Raw genomic sequence first — 21647 nt, forward strand, 5'->3', positions numbered from 1 at the left:
TGCTTAAGAGGAATTTACGTAGCTAGAACATTCCTGGATACTAAAGTGTGGTCCATCTAGAAAGTGGCCAGATTAGCATTCAGTCCTCAGTGGTGTTGTGGAACTTTCCAGAACAGTTAACAGTTACCCTTCATCAGAAGTTACTGGTACTCTCAGCCATACAGACAGACAGCCAGGCTCTGTAACCATAACCATCATCCCAACTGCTCTTCCCAGATCAAGCCCTCAGAACTTTGGGTTCCAGTCTCCCGGTGCTGCCTAAGCATTTCCCTGGTTCATCCTTAACACCACGGCCTGACAGTTCAGTGTCCCCAGCATCTGTTTATGGGTGGAGACTAGACCTTAGAACAGTATAGGACTCTGCCTGAGCTTGCACAGTTTGTGTTTGATGGATGACTCTGCCATTGAAGCAGAGGCTTGAGGACTTGCTGGAGCACAAGCCTGTACCATGTTAGTACCTGTAAAACTTCTTTCTCTGCTTGGGTTGATTTCTGGTAAGGTGTGCATTTCTGAGCCTAGCCTTGCATATACATAATTATGGTGAAACGTATTGGCTGGTTTTTTTTTTTTCTCATCTACTTTATCTCTAGTTAATTTGAGGTAAAGCAAATATGAAGGGATATGGATAGCTAGACATTTGGAGGAAATATATATATATATACACACTCCATCCAAGGCAGTAATTTTTTTAGAGAACATTCTCTGTGTATTTCCTGCTATTGCAGGCTGTTATGTACATAAGAAACATTATCAGCTCTTTCATATTGGCCTCAAAACTATCGCAGCTGAACCTAACAGTCAAAGCTGTAGACAAAAGAGGGTGTTTTCACTGCAGTAGTAGGGGACACACCTGAGCCCTGTCTTGGAGCTCCAGGCCATGTGCTTACTGGCTGGGAGATCTGCAGTTGTCAGAACTGATTGCCCCCTGGCTGGCATTTTTGCACCAGTGACAGTGGCATCATTAGCAAGAGAGTGGCAAGAAAGTCATACAACAGAGCATACCAGTGTCTCTTTGATTACAATGTATTTTCCTCATTGCAAACTAATATAACGGAAATATTTTTGTTTCTACAACTGTCTTGACACTTTGTATAGCATCAGCTTCTGAGAGATAACCGAGCAGAAAGGGGACACAAGAAGAACTGCTCCGTGAAAACAGCCAGCAGGTAAGCATTTGGGACTGTCTGTCTGATCCCACAGGCTTCGTGCCCTTCTGTGCAACCAGGAAACCTGGTGAATTGTGTATTGTTTATCAGGACTCATTTCAGAGTTCCCAGTGATGAAGACAAATATACCGTTTGGGTTATATTGTTTTAAAGATGGTAAAATTTAAGGAAATAGTCTTTTTCTAAAAATGCCTTTAGGGTCTTTTTCATCTTAAGTTACTTAGGTGTTCTGTTTTGTCTTCCTTTCTAACGCTGAGGATTTTCCACAGTTCACTTTTGACAGTATGTTTTCAAATGTTCGTCTGCTGTTTCTGGAGATTTCCTTTCCACTTAGATACCAATTGTTCTGTCGTTCTTGCCTGAATATTGATCAGATTGACTGGCAGATCAACTTAGCACAGTCTACACTTACTTGGGGAAGAGAGTAGTTGGCCAGTGGGCATGGTGATTGTCTTGATTATGTTAATTAATATGGGAAGTCCCAGCTGACAGTGGATAATACTTGTCCTTGAGTTTAGAACCTCAACTTTCTGAAGAAGAAGAAAATGAGTTAAGCACAAGCATGCATGCATGCATTAATTCATTGCTCTTTGCTCTTGACTGGATACGACGTGACCAGTTGCTTCAGGTTCTTATAGACTTGATTTATCAGTATTGATGGACTGTAACCTGGACTTGTGATCCAAATAAACCCTTTCCCTTTAGGTTATTTTTGCTGGCAGATTCAGCACAACAGGAAAGGAAACTAGTGCAAGGGTCAAGACCAAGAGGACCTGGCTTTTTATAATAATCCCAGACAGGAAGAATGCAGTTGGCGTCAACAGTTGGAAGAGTTCTCTCTTTCAGTCTAAGTGTAAACTGATTGGATGAGGCAAAACTAACCATCATACCTTGGGCTGAATAAGTATTTCTCAGAAACCTAAAGCTTAATCTATAAAAGAACAAATGCAAAATGAGACCATTATCAGACCTAAGAACGATTCTTCCCGAGACCCCATGAGGATGGCAAGGTACTCTCCACTGACTGGGATGAAAGAAAAAGACTTGACCGGGAGAGGGGGTGACATTTAGCCTATCAGTAGATTGTCTTTAATATCACTGGACCCTAGGGTCTACCCACTAGCACCACTGTGTGGACAGGAGGAAGAAGGCTGCTGACTCCTCATTGCTTTCCTATCTCTGCTCACTGTAGTAAGAAGTGACCTGTGGACTGTCGTCAGACACTCTCCTCTGTGCCACTTCGTGTGTCTTCTTCGTGTCCCCTCTCTCTAAGCTTCTTAAGTACAATGCCTTTGCTTTACTGTACCACAAGCATTCCTAACACCATGGATGGCTACAACTGTTGCTTAGAATAGCTGTAGAATGAGTTGAAAGTTGAACCTAAGGAGTAGATGTACTCACGTGTTCTGGGATTAGCATGCCTGACTGCAACCCAGTATTGAAGTTTTTCTCTTGTTCCCACATATAAAATGCAAAAGCAATAGCATCTACTCTGTAGCATTGTTATATAGAATACAGGAATATGCCTGTAAGGTCTCAAGCCCTGGCTCCTGTAACTCTTGTATTGTTACTGTCTTTGTTATCTGCATGTTTCCTACATGCTTGCTGAATTGTATTTTTCAATCATGTTGTTCTCACATACAGTTAAGAGTATTAAATGCTCTGTAAGAAAAACAAAGTGCAGAAGGGCCCATCACCATCCTGTCCTGTTCTTTGTATTTAGTCTCCAAACTCTTCAACTCTTAGCTATTCTGTTTGCTCTTGGCCTTTGTAGCCATGTTGCTCAGTAACATGATCACATCTTTAGAGTTTTCAATTAATACTACATATTGACTTTTCATTTGCTGTGATTCCCACCTCCTGCATACATACCCATGCCTGGTTCTTTATCTTTTCCTCCCACACTGAACATCTGTTGTCATTAAGAGACTATACATGAAGATGTTAGCCATTTGTGTATAGCTTTTACTTGGGGAGATCATGTTTCTGCTTGCCATTTGCTTTATTTCCTATTTTTTAGCCCTAATTCATCAATAATCTCTCCCTGGAATTGTAACTCCTGGGTTGTTTTCCTGGTGGCATCCCTCGATTGTCCATTTTCAGTTATGTTCTGTACTGTCTGCCTGGCCTGATGTGTGGCATCTGCAGCATCCTTATTCCTCATTGGCCCCCAGCAGACTTCCTTCACCTGTCTCCCATAGAGTTCTGTTCTTCGGGTCCCATGGCATTATTTTCCTTGAGCTCTCAGGGAAAGAAAGCGAGTTGTTAAATCAGAGGTTTTGTGTGTCTGCACATCCCTTTGTGGTTTTCTCATATTGCTCAGTTTTCCTGAGAGTGAACTCTGGTTTGGAGGTCATCCTTCCTCAGAATTTTCATGCCTCCCCGCCCCAACCATCTTTCAGGTTTTAGTAATTTCATTTCTTGCTTCTATTATTTAGGCATTGGAAAACCGTTAGTTCTCCATTTTTAAGCCCCTCCTTCTCACTCTTCCTTCCCCCACTCCCATCCCTTTCTATCTCTCACATACATACATGACATGTCCGTGTTAGAAATACACAGTTTCTTACCTACACAACCATGCAACAGGTATAAATACAAATGTAAGCTATCTTCTCGGAACACTGCTGGGCAAGTCTCTCAGTATTATAACCCAAATCTTTAAATGATTTTTTAAAACTTCTATACTCTGATTTCCAGACCACTCTTTTGAACCATCATCCCATATTTCCTCTTTGTCTTTATTAGTGGCTGTGCTATGTGTTCTTTCTGCTCTAGTGCCATGGGCTGTGTTAGACACAGGGCAACTTGGAAAGGTGAAATAAGACGGAAGCTTCAGTTGTGTTCTAAATCTTATTAATGCAACATGAAAATCTTCACCTTCCAATTCATATATATTATTCTACAGTCCTCTCCTGAAACCCATTTTCTTTCTTAGTATTTTAATATTATCTTGACTTTTCTTAACCCTTTTGGATGAGTGACTGCACTTGCCTTTTTCAACTTGGGGAAAAACATAAAGGTTAGAGAAGAGAACTGCGATGCACTGAGTCATTGCATTGGGGGACCATTTACTCCCAGAATATCCAAGCAAGTGCAGAAGCGTAAGCTCACAGGTGGTCTGCTGTAGTGAGTCAAGGCTGAGATGCTGAAGCATCTGACTGTAGCACACTCTTAAAGCTGCCATTGTTCACAGATGCTCTGAGCACACAGCCAAGTGCTGTGGAGTATAGCACAACTCCCCCGGGCACCTTGGAGGAATTTTAAGAATCTTCCTAGAAGAGATTTAGTTGCTGCTAACTACAGGACATTTCAGTGGTGGGTTTCTGGGTATCTGCTTTATGCTCTTGCTTTTCCCTTTGCCTCACTCACTTTGATGTTGTGTATTCTTTACATTAATGAGTATAGCAGTACTCATGTCTAGCATACAAAGAGATGAAAGAGGCAATATTTAAGATCTCCTTAAGCACACCCCATTTTGATAATTTCAGTTACTTTCTCTAGAGAGGGTCTCACACTGTAGTGGAGGCTGCCCTCAAACTCTCAATGATCCCCCTACCTCAGACACTTGAATGATGGGATTTCTGGCATGAAGCGGCACTCCTGGCTCGAGTCATTTCTGTAAGATTTCTCCTGTGTCCTGTGAACTGTCCCATGTGCTGCATGTTCATCAGAGTGTGGGACTTTCTTTCTGTGAATTGTCCTGTGTGTCTGCATGCTCATCGGAGTGCGGGACTTCTCTGGATCTCTTACCTTGCCTCAGATCGGAGTGTGGGACTTCTCTGGATCTCTTACCTTGCCTCAGATCGTAGTGCAGGACTTCTCTGGATCTCTTACCTTGCCTCAGGGCCTCTTGCATCTCTGCCCTGCTTGCTTTCTTCAGCAGTGCTGGTCATAATATGTCATCCTTTTCTATCCCAGTGGTTATTAATAAAATAACAGGCTGCATTAGCTCCTACACTTACCGGGAATGAAATTACAGATTCGCTGATTGTCAGTATAGCTGATGTTGTTCCTCTAATCTGTCAGTTTCTTGCTTTTTTTTATTTCTCAGAGAGCCCTATCATAAAGCAGATGTGTTCCAGTGTGACTAATGTGAAATGTTTGCTCACAGCATCACCCTCAGGTGCTCATTGTTGTTTTCTCAGGATTTTGCCCTACCTTGATTGAAGCTGCACATGCTTCCAGTGTTTTCCATGGTGCTTGTCTCTGTTGATTCTTCTCATTCATTGTGTCTTATGGCCATCACATGGACTTTGATTTCCTTTGGGGTAGAGGGTGTTGTTTGTTTTTGGAGACAGTCACACTTGTTGCCCAGGCAGACCTCAAGCTCCTGGGTGCACAGTTTCCTTCCTCACTGTGTAGCTTGGATTCTAGGTACACTCTACCAGCCTTCACAAGGGAGTGCTGTGTTCCATCCATTCTTCCAGTGCTTCAGTGGTTACTGTCCATTTCCTATCATGAACTTTCATCTTAATTTTGTTGTACTTTTTCCTTATCTAATGTTCAATGAGTAGCAAGAGTTTTTTGTGCCATTTGATCATTTTTACATACCTCAAAATCATTAAAAAAAAAATACAAGACTTAAGAAAACAAAAATTCTTTTAAAACATTAATTGACTAAAAACACATTTGAGTGTTACTTTTGGAACTACTTATCACTTTCAGATTTTACTCATTATCAGACCTGATGTTGAGTAATTTGTCCGTCAAAGTGAGAACAAAGCTAAGTCCTCGGGCATTGTACCTGAGCATTTTTGTTCGGTTGTTGTTGTGAGCTAGGAGCTTAGCAAGTGGCCAAGACTGTCCTGGAACTCAGAGCCATCTTGCTTCAGCCTCCAAAGTGCTGAGTGACAGGCAGACACCACCTTGCCCAACTCCTTCATGATTTTTAGAAGAAATGGGAACAGCATCTGCATTGTGCTCAGCCTATTTAGAATTATGTACCTTTGGCCTGGGTACCACCTTACCTGTAGCCAGTGAGACAGAGCATGTTATGTGAAGCAGTTTATTACTTATGAATAGACAACAAGAGACAAAGCAGAGGCATTTATTGTGAGCCTATCCCCAAGGCTCAGGAAAGATGCCTAAGGCAGATAGAGTCCCATGCCACACTTGAGTCACAGCTGAGGGATCCTAAGAGGCAGCCACTCAAGGTTACATACCTCGGGGACATGTGTCCAGTTGGGTCAAAGACATCCTGTTGCCAGAGGGCAGTTCAGCCAATCTTTCCTCATCTAAGGGTGTGTCTGCCCCAGGTACTTTGTACAGGTACCTGCAAAGGGGAGGGGCCTGTCAGTGCTCCGCCAGTAGGGAAATGCTCTGCCTGTTACAGTCTTGTATTTCAGCATTCAAGTGATGGATTTTTGCTTCTTAAAGTTTAAGCAAGTCTTAAAATTTTCTTCTTAAAAAAAAAACTTTACCCACATCATCCCTCATTTAAAGTTACAATTAAATATTTTCATAATTCTGTAAAAGCTTTGGTCTAGTGTCAGAAAGGTCAGTATCACCCTCCCAAATTGAAAGGCAGTGTGCCATGCATGAAGGGATGCCTGATACTCAGTCATGTGTCATCCTGGGAAGCTTGTTCCCACCCCAGAGTTGGCACTAATGACTGGTGTTTTCTACATGAGAATCCATGAACAACAGGAGAGCTCGTGGCGGCTCAACTCAGTTATTCCCATCAAGATCTTTTCCTTTGTCCCTGGAGACTTTGGTGGTGACAGGATTGTCCGTTCTTCCTTACCAGACTCTTAGAAAGTTTGGTTTTAGCATGCACTAGTAAGACGCAACTAGGCAGACTTTCTAATACTTTGACGTATTATTTCAAATCAAGTAAAAATATGTTTTTTGGTGATAGTATTAAATTCTGTTAATTTCCATATCTTTTCACTTCATTCCTAAAAGTGTATTTTTCATTTACTTTATGTCACAGGATTTAATGACCCTTGCATACTATGTGCTCCAATTTCTTACATTATCTACTCATATGAGGAGAAAGTGGATTTTTTTTTCCTATCCTCTTACCCGCTGAGATTAAAACAAAGATCTACTAAAATAGAAGACAGTAGATTTAATCTGAGAAGCAGTAGATCCTGTCATATATTCCTATTTCTATAAGAGGGGTTCCTACACTCATTCATGTCTTCCTCCTCCCATCAAAATAAAAAGAGCATCCCTGCTTGCACCACTGTGGAATGCATTCATCTCCATGTGCTGACGCTTGTCACCATTTTTTGTCACGGATGTGACAGAATTACGACGTCTTTTTATTTGATCTTCTAAAGATCCAAAGATGTTCAAGGATTCGTGTGCTCATCTTCCCCATGCTGTCATTTGTCGTTTGGGAAGGAGACCTAATTTGCAACAGATACAAAACTATTTGTCATTTTGCAGCTTTGCCAAAAATAAATGAAAGTATTAAGGACTACATCTCTGAGCAGCTGTTAATAAATGGGAGGAGGACTGTTCATTAGAAACTGCATAAGGATGTGGAATGTGTGTGTGTGTGCCGTTGCCTTTCACAGACACGTCCCCAAGATCCATATATCAGCAAAGCCAAATGGTGCACTCACTATGTCAACGGAGACACCACCTGTCTTCTAGAGTGTTAGCATTTTAAACAGACCTGTCCCTGTCACATTGGAGCTGGAATCATTTAATACCGTATTTTGAAAGTAAGTTTTGCTGGTTGACATTTTATATATCCAAAGAGTGACTGGGGACTACCTTTAAATGCTGACTTTAAAATATTATAGTCCTTTATAACCTCTCTTCCAAAATTCAGAACTAGGGAAGACTTCATTTGTTGTGAACAGCTTTGCTCAACCCTTCCAAGGGAAGAGCCTCTTGAAGTGATTCCCATTCATTCTTATGTGTGCGTGGCCAAACTAATAGAACATATTCACATGTTCACTTTAATTAGAATGTATGCATTCCATATTTGTTTAATTGGAATACATTTAATTATATATGTGTCCTAATTAAAAAGAACATTTGAATAACTTCGAGGGCTAGAGATAGTTAGAGCAGAATAATTGGAAACTTCCCACATATGTGACATAAAATGGCTTTTAAGGGGTTTAATTTTCCCATTCTACACTCTACGACCAAATTACTGTATTTTATAAAACCACACTGTGCACAAATTGCCAGTGCTCATGGCTCCTGTCCTTTGGCATCCTGAAATTCTAACCTTCCTTGCCAAGATTTTAAATGAATGACTGGAGAGGGTTATTTTAAGTTATGATTATACCAAATAAATTAGTCACTAGCCAATTTGAATTTTGAGCTGTTGCTTTTCGGTTGGATATGAGGGACCCACAGAGAATGAGAGAGTTTACCAACTGGAAATACCTTCTTTATCCTTGTATAGTAAATAAAATTCTAAAAATCCATTCTCTCTTAGTGTAGCTCTGATCACGTAGTAACCTCTTTTTCCCACAGATGAACTAGATGTTTTCAAATGCCTAGACATGTGCACAAGCTCTGTCCCCAAGGATGGCGGTTGGATGTGACTATGGTCACTAATGACAGAAAATTGTTAGCATGTGTGAGCTGTTCCAGCGACCCTTAACTGAAATAAATGTGTGGTCTGAAGTCCATCTCCTTAAGGACAGGTGTCTGTTTCACAGTTGGCACTCTGCAAATTGGCCCAGTGATTAAGTGGGCATGGACACAGATCTAACCTTTAGCTCCCAGGGATGGGTCCCCGAGGAAATGATTAAGGTGCACCTGCAGAGCTGACTCACGACAGCTTGTGTCTCTGCTCAGCCTGGGTTGTAACTTCATTACAGAGCATTTGGGATGTCGATGCACTGTGTGCCTGTGCCGAAATACTTCCCCAAACAAACAGCAGCCCTAGGTCATTAATGGGAGTCACTGGAATGTTGCTGTTTGATGGTTTGTCTCTCACGGTCTCCAGAATAAACAACCCAGGATAAAGTCAATGTGTCAGTCAACTGTCAAAGAGGAGTACCAGCCTGTGGACAAGTTCATTTCCTATCCCACCTCCTAAAGTTCCGCCATATGGAACAATCCCCGCAGTTTTCAATACTGTTTTATATGTGTGAATCTAAATCAGATCAAACTTGATCACAGTAGAACAGAAGTTATCCTTCAGTGGAAATGTTAATGCTCACGTACCTGTAATTAAAGTACTTTATTTAATAATATAAAAGTCAGATATTAAGCACTTAATTACCATTTTGGCCATTTTTCAGTTATGAGATCAATGCAAAATAAATTTAAAAATAATATAAAATTCGTTTACATAGTTGTTGGTTTGTTTTTTAATCAAATGTTTTTATATACGGAATTTTTTTCCTCTTTCTTTTTCTCTTTGGAAATAAATACTTTTGTCATTCCATATTGATTTTGTTTGTGTACCAGGCTACAGATGGGAATTTACCTTTGTTTACTTCATATATTTCCGATCAATTCCAACTCATGCCCAATTATATTACACTAAATTAACATAATTCAACAGATGTTGATATTTAAATGTTTTCTGGCATTCAAATCTTGGACAGCTGTATTAGAGCTTGGGGAAAAGGCAAACATTTAGAGTTAAATGCTGAACATATGCTTAAATTACTAATTAGAAAGATAGAATGAAAACTATGTATGTGTTCTCCTTCCTAAGGACAATAAACCTCAGATAAAGATTTTTGTAATTTTTTTTTTTTTAACAGCAGATTACAGTATGGGGCATTCTCCCAAACTAGAGGACACAGGCAGGCTTCATGGATAACTTCATTGAATTTCAAATTTAGTCCCTAAAAACTGTGAATTGTCTATTTCACTAAGTCTGGAAGGACCTATAGTGACTTCATACTTGTAAGCTTAAGGATCAAAAGATAAAATGTTGCTTGGGCTAAAAGTGATTTTTAGTGTATTATCATGAAAAACGCTTATATAGAGAGAAATGCTAAGAAAAGGCAAAACTCATATCAATCTGTTAGCTAGCTGTCTTAGAGACGTATCAATGTGTGCATAGGCTAATGAATCAAACAGAAAACTCACCAAGGAAAAAGAAATGGCCACCACATCAAAATGTGCTCAACATCTTTAGCTATCAGAAAAACTGTAAACCCAAACTTCCCTGAAATTCCAGCTTACTCCAGTCAGAACGGCTGTGAGGGAGAGACCAGGTGACAACCAGCGCTGGAGAGGATGGCGGAGAGGAGAGGAGAGTCCTTCCTGATACAGCATCCCATTTGTTCCAACAGTAACAGGAATTCATTGACAAGTATGAATATACATGTTCAGTTCACATATACTCACACCATCTGCAAACCCTATCTGTCATGTGGTTTAAACTTGATATGTCAGTCCACTTCTCTAAAATGACAAGCTCTCTTTTTATTAGCATATATTCATTTTATAAAACCATAAGTTTTCTAGGGACATTCTGTACATGTGTATCATGAACTTCGTATTCAGTCACATCACCTTCCTGTTATCACTCCAAACCACTTCTTTCTGGTCACCTCACTCTTCCCAATGAACTTGCTCCTACTTTCATGTCTTTAAAATATAGATTCCACCAATGAGACAATTATATGCTGTTTACCCCTTTGAATATTTATGCTTTGAGGGGGGTGCTTTCTAGCCCTATTTTTCTGTATTGGTGTCATTTTATTCTTTATTAAAACCCCATTGTGCCTGTGTACCATATTTTCTACATTCATTTGGTGGATGCATCATTTGGCTTTTGTGGATGATACTTCAGTAAGCTTAGGAGTATATGTATCCTGTGGTGTGCTGACTTGGATTCCTTGGTGTTGTACACAGGAGTGCTATAGCCAGGTTCATCTCTTTTTACTTTTTTGAGGAACCTCCATAATGATTTCCATAGTGGCGGTGCTGATTTATGTTTCCACCAATAATGTATCAGGACTCTCCTCTCCTCTCCGCCATCCTCTCCAGCACTAGTTGTCACCTGGTCTCTCCCTCACAGCCGTTCTGACTGGAGTAAGCTGGAATTTCAGGGAAGTTTTGATTTACAGTTTTTGGATGGCTAAAGATGTTGAACATGTTTTCATGTGGTGGCCATTTGTACTTCCTTGGTGTTCAGTGCCTTAGTCCATGTACTGATCAGATTATTTGACAGAAAGTCACAGTAACATCGCACTTACTTTAACTGTAACAGTAATTAACATGAGTGAATAGACATCCCATTCACACATTTCCTTGATGATTGTATTCTTTAATGCCTTTAATTTCCTTATATGTATATATGAGTTCTCCTTCCATACATGTCCTGTTTTCTTTGAATTGTTTTGTTGAAGATGTCAAGTTGGCCCTAAAACTAAGAAGGTTTTGGAAAGAGCTCACTGATTTCTGTTTCCTGCCCTTTGGCATGAACTTGGTAAAGAAAGTCTGAGTGCACAAGACAAAGGGAAGTCAAGTTGACTGTCCTGTAAATAGCCCCACCTCTGAGGACCCTTTTCTGTGTCATTCAGTGTGCTCCTCTGTCCCCTGTGCTCTTGTAACTGGTGTTCAGATCTAGTGAGCCAGTGGCCCTCAGGTTCCTCTTCTGTGTCATTCTGTTTAACAAAGGGACACATACAACACATTGTCATTCATTGGGCTGTGTGTGTGCTGCCTTGGCCATGGTGATCACTGCACATAGTTGATGACGAATGACAAAACCACGATATTTCTCTAGTTCTGGGTTTTTTCCATGTAGGACTACTTCTGTTAAGAATTTCTCCCACTGCTTGAATATTGTATGGTACAGATGATGTGGAGAAAGCCTGATGGATGCTTGTCTGGCCCTTAGCTTCCGTTTGCAGTGGTGGGTGTGTTGCTTTAGACACAGCTGGTGTGTTTCTGTCCATCAGGTGTTATCCTAGTGTTGCTCCCGTGGACCCACTTGGGGCAGATGTTTCCGTTGACTCCAGAGTGTCCATTTACTGCTTGCATTGCTCTATTTCTGTGGAAACAGTTTTGGTTGTCAGGGCACTGGTTTGTTCCTGGGTCTTTTCAAAGAAACAAAACGATTAGGGTTTCTCTTTTCTTCTCTGTTTGTTCCTGGTAGAAGGTGTGATAGTTCTAGCTCAGATTCAGAATATCATTCTGTGGGCTTTCCTTCTTCTGTTTTAATGTGTCTGTTTTTGAATGACATTAAAGGTGTTCCATCTCAAGGGCATGGGGATTTTTATTTTAGATGATAATACTAGCAGCAGTCTCAAAATCTCAATACCGTTATGACTGCCAGTAAAAATAACCATTAAAATAGTTTTTTCCCTTTTCCTGTTTATTTTGCACATGGAAAATCTTTCACTGGGAAGATACATTTTTCTGTGCAGAAAGTAAATAAAAGTATTTTCCACCTGTAAATAGTTGAGTCTACAGTTCCCTTAGTTTTGCTTTTCAGTGACATCTTTATTTTAATTACTATTTTGTCTAATAGCATAAAATATTTTAAAGTTCCACAGTCAAATATTTATAAGAAGTATTTTTCAAAGAAATCCAACTCCTGTTTCTGCCTGAATTTGCACACACACACACACACACACACACACACACACACACACACCATTGAGATTCAGTTTGTTTTAGATTTAGCCTTCTTTTGGCTTTGTCCTCCATCTCTGATTCAGACAGGTGGAAAGATAACCCTCCCTGCCTCTCCAGTGCCTCCATCATTCTTACTCTGGTCTGTCTAGCATACTTTTGGAAATTGGAAGCCAGCTTGTTCTCCCTCGGGTAAACTACACTCACATCAGGCCCTTGTACAGTTCTGACCCATGCTGCCAGCTCTCCACTATGATCATAACCTCCTCAGGCCTTCCTGTGCCTCTTCCAAATATTTCATTTTATGTTTTAATATTTGGGTATTTTTTTTTAATACTTGTTAGGGAGGTTGGGGTGGGGGAGCTGTGCATGTGAGTGCAAGGGCCTCTGGATGGCAGAGGTGCTGTATTCACTGGGGCTGGAGTTACAAGTGATTATGAACTGCCTGATGTGGGTCCTGAGAACCAAATTTGGGTCCTCTACAAGAGCAGCCCATGCTTCAACCACTGAACCATCTCTCCAGCCCTCCAAATACTTAATTTTAATATATCTTTACTTTGTTGATACATAAAGCTAGTAAGCAACTCCGTTCCTGGCTTTCCTATATATCCTTAAGTTCTTTGCTTTTTAAGTAACTAAAAATATGCCAAAGCATATAACATTCTTTTTATCTCATACAGATTCCCATCACAGTAACTTACTGAGTGCATACCGAGAGGCACACTGACTTAATTCTCACATGAGCTTTATGAGACTTGCTTTATTTTCCTGAGAAGGAAAGCCAGGTGAAGTGTGTTGAGTGTTGTCCAAGGTGACAGAGAAGCAAGAACTGAGCTTGTCTCCTTGGGCTTGCAATCCTAACCACTGTACAAACTGCCTCTCAGAATGGATGGGTGGGGAAGGATGGAGGAGTGAATACAGAACTGACAAATATTCCCTCAGTTGAGAAAGAACCTCCTCCTCTCCCCCGCTTTTTTTTTTCTTGAGTCAGCATCTTATTGTATAACCCAGGCTGAGTCCCTATGTCCTCAGCCTCTGGAATGCTGGAAGTATAGGCATATGCCACCACACCCAACTCATAATAGCTGAAAGATTGAGTATAGTGATGTATTTAATTATCCTTGTTTTAAAATATACCCTATGCAGGGGCTGGGGCAATGGCTTAGCAGTTAAGAGCACACTGACTGCTCTTCTGGAGGACCCAGGTTCAATGCCCAGCACCCACACAGCTTCTGACAACTATCTATAACTCCAAGATCTGACATCCTCATACAGACATACATACAGGCAAAACACCAATGCAAATAAAAATAAATAAATTATTTTAAAAAATTTACCCTTTGTGTAACTGAAAGTTTTCCTGTGTCCCACCTGGTCCACAGCTGCTCAGACCCAAGTAAACACACAGAGGCTTACATTAATTAAAACTGCTCAGCCTTTAGCTCAGGCTTACTACTGACTAGCTCTTACACTCACCTCATTTCTGTTAATCTATATATCACCACGTGTTCTGTGGCTTTACCTGTGTGCCATTACATGCTGTCCCCCTGGACGGTGGGCTGGCGTCTCCTGACTAGCCTCCCTCTTCCTAGAATTCTCCTTGTCTGCTTATCCCGCCTATACTACCTACCTGGCTACTGGCCAATCAGTGTTTTATTAAATCAGTGTACAAAAGCATTATTCCACAGTACCTTTGCAGCAGATCTCCTGATTATTCACTTTGCATATGAAGAAAAAGAGAAAGGGTTAAATAATTTTCCCAACTCAATGGTAGATAATGTATCAGTGTTGTTTACCAAAACTTATTTCTAATCCCTGTGAAGTTATCTTGAGCTGGGGATATATCTGTGTAATAGACATGTGCTTACAGTGTATGAGGCCCTGAGTTCAGTTCCCACCATGATGTTTGGGGGGGGTCGGGTAGGTGACCTGCTTATTAGCCTTCTACCCTGACATCTTAAACACTATTAAAATTGCCTTATTTGTGTCCAAAAAAGTGATAACCTTTTGAAATCACAGCTCATTGGGTAGCAGATTATCCAGCATTTAATTTCTGAGATTTAAAAAAAATATATAGCTGTGTATGTCTGCCAGAAGTCTATAAAGGAGAAAAGAAACAATGACTTTCATTTGAAAATGGTTCTTGTAGCATGGTGTTTTTCTTCATGAGCATTGAAATTAAATCTTTTAATACAGTGAGACCTGCATTAGAAAAGTTATGAAGGAAATTTGGTTCAAATATTTCAGTGTCAAAACTAGTCCTGAGTATAAGCTGACATGCTCTAGCTTTCCATGTATTTTGATTGCATTGTATTAGAAGAATGCTATCATGTTCTGCTTCCTGGTCATATTTACTTACCCAAAACCATTTGGATGAGGCTTTTAGTAGAAGAAGGGGACTGAAAGCATTCCTTCTACAAAGTCTACACTGGAATGCAAGATCAAACAAGAATGGCAACACCAGAATAAGTGAACACACAGGCATTGAACCCTGTAGCCTGAGACACTCACCAAAGAAACTTAGTGATTTTCTCTTTCCATAGGTAAGCATGTACATTAGTGACATTGAAACCAATTAAAGTACAAATTGTTTAAAAGACAAAACTTTTGCAAAACTCTGGGCATGCCTGGCTAAATTTCTTTCAGTAACTATTTTGTAAACATATAGTATTAGCAAGGATGCACTTGCTGAGGGAAATACCCTTCAATAAATCAGATGTGGGCCCCATTGCCTTTATGGCATATAGTCTGTGCAGAACACCCATCCATGCCATGGTAACTGTAGCCTAAGGTAGAAGACACTATTTTTTTGTTTTTTTCCAAGAGAAGAGCAGTTTCTGCAGCAGGAACCCAAAGGACTGTGTAAGGGAGGTGGCAAGTCCATTGGCTCTGGTGGACTTTCACTAGTAAGCAACTTAAACAAGATTCAGGTAAGTTTGTTTTCACATGGTAGCAGTAACATAGTCCAAAATAAATACCTGCTTACATGTTTCACAAGTTCCAGACCTTCTGTCCTGTTCCTCAAATAGTGTTCAATATGAAGACAAAAGTAGGTGCCATATTCTCCTGGCTTTATTGCCATCTTACTCAGTGAATGAACTCTAGACAGTGACGTTGCTATGGCTTCTCTGAACAGGCAGTTACTGGACAGGGCATAGAACCAAAGCTGAGCTCAGTCTGAAGTCAGGGTGTCCCAGACTAGGCATGCAAGGAAATGACAGAGGAGACCTTGGAGAGTGGGAGCTTTCTCACTATGTATTTTGGTTAGCATTTAATAATTAATAAATGTTGAAGATTTGTTAATTATTGAATGTGTTTGAGTGAATTTAAATAATAGTTGGAGAAATACTTTTTTTTAATGCCGAGTGCAATGTGGAGGGTAAAACCTTCCAGCGGTTTGAGTCCTTGTGTTTCTAACACATGACAGTAACTGTTAGGTTCTGAGAATGAGACGCAGTCGTCTGCCTGGAGTTGTTGTCCACATAGTTAACTGACAGATCCTTCTGATCTGAAAACAACTGGAGGCCACAGTGTATGGTGAGTGTAGTGACAGATGCGCCGCACTGACATGGATGTAGAGAGAAAGCATCTGGAAATGGGGCTCAGAACACTTCAGAAAGGAAGTTCACAGTCATGCACCTAGTGAGCTGCAAGGGAGAAAGAAGCTGCTCTCCAAGATGGGCACAATTAGGAGACTGGGAGGGGAGTTTGGGGAGTAAGTGGAATACTCCTGCTCTAATGTTAGCACTAACACGTAGCCTTGGTGACTAACTAGCAAAGCGTCTGCAGGAACCAGACAAGTATGGATGCATACTTCCAGGATGGCCCCTCTAGGCGCCAGCAGCTCTTCTCTCCAGATGGGGGTCTCTTCCCTGGCAAACTCTCAGAAGCGCCAGTGATTATCTGCCCTGCAAACAGTAGGTACTACCGCCTTGGGTGTTGTGTAGGACAGTGTCATGAAGAAAGGATTGTGGACGACACGCACGAGGCATGACACATGCGAATCCCAGTCCCTCCGATGGTCAGAGGTGTCCACCACCAAGCCAGGCTGTTCATAAACACAGAATACATCGTAGACAGAAAGAAAGACAGGGCTGTGGTAGCAAGCTATGACCCAGAAAAAATTCATGGTAGTTGGCTCACCTGAGAGTGTCAGTGGATTCAAGAACTTGTGAGCTTTGAAGTCTGAGATAAAAATGGGTGCTTTGTTCTAATGTGCTGCAGAACCAAATATTAAAGAAGAAAAAACTTTCTGTTAATCAAGAAACAACAACTTAGTTGTTATTTTAAATGACCTTTATGCTTTCCATATTATTATATTGATACAATTGTGTGCATATGCAATGGTTTATTGCATCACATACTTGTGTGGTGTGTTTAGGGACAGCTCACTGAGGGTACCTCCAGGTAGACTGTATGGCAGCATGCTTCATCAGATAAATTATGTTTACCTTTCCTGTCTGTGCCCTGGGCTTCTTACCTGCAAAGCTGGCATGATAGTGTAGTAGGAGCAATAGCTGTCACTGTGTATGCAATCTGTGTCACATACTTTACATAGGAATATCTGAAATCTTCCCCCAAAACCTTTTAAAGGTTTTTAAAGTCGACCTGTGGTGACTGAAATGACTCCTGGCCTCCCCAGCTGTGAGCTTGGTAGTCTTCGACACAAATTCACCCTCTGCCCAAATAACCTGCACTTGTCAGTATCCTTTTTTTCATGTATCTCTGATGTACACCCTCTTACAGGCTTGTTGCAAAGCCATCCAGTAATAATGAGAAGAAAATCCCCATGAAATGCCAGCACACACAGTCACTAGTGTGACCCTCCACAGCTCTCGGAATGTTTCACCCAGGGCACTTGTGGGCTTCCTCATTTGTGTGCATTAGTTTCGAGACTAGTGAAGAAAAGTAACGCAGGTGAGGTGCTCAAGGGTAAAGCAGTCGCTGTTGGGTTGTGGTATATGTGGGTACTTGGAGGGCACTTGGCTCAAACTTATATTTTAAATGTTATTGTTCATCATATTGTACTATAAAAGGTACCCTATATATATGAGATATTTTAAATATTACATAGAAATTGTCTTGCTTTTTGAAATAGTCTCACTGTAGCCCAGGCTGGCCTGCAATTCACCATTTAGCTGGCCTTTAACTCATGGCTCCTGCCTCAGCCTCTTGAGTGCTGAATTACAAGTGTGAGCCACGATGCATAGCTAAGTGTGCTACAGATGTTTCAGCCTCCTGCTCCTGTTAGTCAGGAATACCCCCACTCCCCAGTAGATCAGAACCAGCAAGGAACTGCCCTAGGAGGGCACATGCATAGGTAGTTCACACTGGATCCCGGGGGTGCTCACCTGGCCATGGTGAGCACAGTAAGCCAGCTCCCACAGCAGCCACCAGGTACAGAGCAGGGAAAACAAGTTGGGAAGAAGGAGGAACAGGATTAGGACTCTGCACCTGGGACAGCAGAGCCTCTAATAGGACTGATGTGTCATTAGCAGCTTAGAGGGACTTTTTGCTGGCAGGGAGAGAGCTTTGACCAAGAGAATGCAGGATTAGTAGACATAGGCTGCTGAGTTACCAATGAGTTACAAAAGCTGCTGCAGGAATCCTAGAAGGTGACCCCATCACAAGTCATGTTTTGTTCTAGAATGTGAGCACCTGGGTAGGTCCAGTGACCTGTGTCTGAAGGAACTAAGATGTAGAAAGATTCACAGTGAGGTGATACAGCCAAGGACAGCATGAGCCCCATCACTACATCCAGTTACCTACTACTTCTGGGCACTGACCCAACACCTAACATGTTCAAGGAGACTTGGCATGAGATTGCAGCAGAATGTAAACCAAGTGACCAAAGTGTGAGAGAGAGAAGGCAGCACAGCCGAGAGCTGCTCCGTGGTGGACTCCCAATCCCGAAGAGTCTTGCTACACATGTCCTGGGAGATTTGACACAAGAAGGAGCTGGAGAGAGAGCTCAGTGGATGAAGGGCTTGTGCACCAGCGTGAGGACAGCATTTGGATTCCTCAGCACCTATCCACAGTTAAACCAAGTCTATAATCCTAGCTCTCAGGTGGAGACAGGAGGTCCCTAAGGCAAGCTGCCTAGCTAGACTCACTGAATTGGCAGCTCAGGGTTCATTGAGAGACCCTGACTTAGTGGAGAGCAATTGAGGGGAACACAAACCTCTGCCCTACACATGCATGTGCATGCACACGCACACACACACACACACACACACACACACACACACACACACACACACGCCCCACGGGGGTCGGGGAGGACAAAGGGCCTTTAAACGAAAACACTGAAAAACAAGGACTTGAGTCCTCGTCCTATGAAAACAGATTGCTTGAAAGTTCCTCATACTTGTGTGCACTGGGGTCCAGAAGGAGCAAAGCCCGAGCCTACCCCTGTATGTTCAGTTTAATCTGAGGAGACACTTTGACACTGGGTAAGGGGGAGGGGTGGCTGTTGGAGTCTAGAGAGGGAGGGTCAAGCAGGGCTGCATTTCCCCGTGCTGTCCATCCCTCTGCCACCCAGGCTCTCCTCCAGTGACACCACAGACCCGCCTCACTTCTGTGCAGCTGATGCCCTGTCCAGGCAGATATTGTCCCAGCTGACAGTGAGCGTTCTTGCCAAATGCCAGGGCCATGGTCACATCTGCTTGTCTTTCTCTGCAGCTTGTCCCAGGCTGCTTGGGAACACATTGTATCCAGGGGGCAGCTTTCGCAAGGCCTGATGCTCTGAAAAGACTCTAAACGCGTGCCGTAAAGAGACAAGCTCCCGTTGTCTTGGCTTTACTGTTATTGTGTTTGACGTGGCCTGACTCGGTCCTGTCAGCCCCTGTCAAAGCCGCGCTGTCCGGCAAGGGGCTTCTCTTGTAGGCTTTGTCGTGGCTTTGTGTGATTACTTTTTCTTTCCTCCAGATGATAAGATGTCCCGTCTCCTACAGTCACCCGTCTGAAAGGCTTGCTTACAGGAAACAATGGGGATAATTCAGGTGCAGTCTGTTTAAGCACCAAAACCAAACTAAGAGGCTTCTGGGTTCTGGCTTTCTTATGTTTAATAAAATACCTCATGGGAAGCCTCATTTCCAGTCATCCTCAACAGAGAAACCCATCCAAGCAGATGGATTTCTTTGTCCTTTCCACTTAGAATGACAGGAGCTGTGGTCAAGACTGCAGCCTCGACTCATCCCGGGACCCCAGATTCTGACTGGGGCACTGGGCAAAGCCTTGAGCCGCCCTTCATCCCCTCCCTCTCTTCCCTTCACAGGCAACTTCGGTAGCTAACACAGATGCACTCATCTAGACATTGGCGATTTGTCTACAGGGCCTTACAAAAGGGTCTTACAATTACGAAAACCTTAGATGTGTTCATGGGATATTTTATTGTTCTTAAGACACCTGGTGCCCTCCCACCCCCGAAGAATCGAGCTCTCAGTGCTATGCTTTGCAGAGACAGATGGCCAAGTAGACTGAAGACACGGGCTGCCTTTGAAACATTCATTGACTTTAAATTAAAATCGTAACTGCTGTGTTAACAGACCTAGCTGTTCGTAGCTGCCCCACTCCCTGTGTCTGAAATGAGGTGGGAGAGGGGCCAGCCTGTGCTCTTGCTGATCAGTAGCCCAGATCCCCCCACATGCAGGGCCCTCATTTTCTGTTGAACTTTCTGGAGTTCACGGGCTTTTTCCTTCTGCTTCGGATTGCCTCTGACTGTGGTCTCCATGCATGGTTATTTCCCCTGTTATGAGCCTGTACGGGGTGGGCTGGAGAATTGGATGAAGATGGTACTGTTTGCTTGGTAAACATTCCCAAACGTTTTAGAAGAGGGTGGTGTTCTTGGAGTCTGTCTCCCACAGTTTTGTAAGTGGGCCTTGCTAATAAATTTTGAATAGTGTGAGAAATGAAGTTGTAAAGACAAAATGGACTTGGGAGTACTTTCCAAGCATTTAAATACTTGAGTTGTGAACACCTACCTACTGCAAGAACAGTGTTGGGTAGAAGTCAGGGTAGACAGGTACGATGTTTGCTGTACATGGCTGAGGAACTGAGTTAATGTTCTGAACACCCACATTAGAAGCCAGGCATGATGTTTCGGGTCTGTAGCCCCTGTGCCTGGAGAGGAAGGCAGATTCTCAGTACTCAGTGGCCCCTAGTGTAGCTGTAACAGTAAACACTAGGCTCCCTGAGAGGCCTTGTCTCAAAGGATAAAGTGGAGAGTGATAGTAACACCAGATGTTGACTTCTAGCTTCCTCGCACATGCACCGGCAAATATAGACACACACACACACACACACACACACACACACACACACACACACACACACACACACAGCAAACACACCGGCAAATATAGACACACACATACACCATACACACACACACACACACACACACACACACACGCACGCACGCACGCACGCACGCAGAGAGAAGAGAGAGTGAGAACGAGAGAGAGAGAACATTTCCATCATTTTCTTGTTTTTAGAATGGTCTCTTCATTTATATTTTTAGGTACTCCTGTACCATAGCTGAGTTGTCTGGTGTAGACTCTAGAGAAGGTAAACCTGATCCTAGGCTTTGGGAAAGAGAACCGAGTGGGCTAACGTATGTGAAAGCGGGCCTAGGAAAGAGCTCAGTTGGTGAAACGATTTAATGTGTGAGCATAAGGAAGAGCCTGAGTTTCATCACCCAGACATAACAGCAGTGCATGGAGGCTTGTGCCTGCGACCCCAGTGCTCCGGAGGCTGAGATAGGCAGCTCCTGGGCTCTGACCAGCCGCCAGTCTAGCTCAATCAGTGAGCTCCAGGCCGGCAGCAAAAGAGAAGATGGGCACTCTTCTGAGGAACTGCACCTGAGGTGGACTTCTGGCCAGTACACATATGCACACAAGCAGAAAAAGTTAACTCATGACCATCATGAGAATATAAAATGGAAGTGTTGGAATTTGTTGA

At 42.4% G+C, this 21647-nt stretch overlaps 1 protein-coding gene across 11 annotated transcripts in view; it reads left to right on the forward strand.

Moving 5' to 3' along the window:
- Positions 1–21647, forward strand: part of Gpatch2 (G-patch domain containing 2) — a 306528-nt gene that overhangs the window by 117677 nt on the left and 167204 nt on the right. For all 11 annotated transcript variants that reach the window (XR_008218055.1, XR_008218056.1, XR_008218057.1 and 8 more), the window contains exon 8: positions 1096–1166. Coding sequence is in view for 7 of the 11 variants with exons in the window: in XM_052737954.1 (XP_052593914.1) it covers positions 1096–1166 (71 nt within the window). In the remaining 4 variants the exon portion in view is untranslated. The remainder of the gene's footprint in view (positions 1–1095; positions 1167–21647) is intronic.

This window comes from Peromyscus californicus, unplaced genomic scaffold, assembly GCF_007827085.1.
Source record: "Peromyscus californicus insignis strain IS unplaced genomic scaffold, ASM782708v3 Scaffold_14__1_contigs__length_90479793_seg_2, whole genome shotgun sequence".
In the NCBI taxonomy this organism is placed as follows: domain Eukaryota; kingdom Metazoa; phylum Chordata; class Mammalia; order Rodentia; family Cricetidae; genus Peromyscus; species Peromyscus californicus.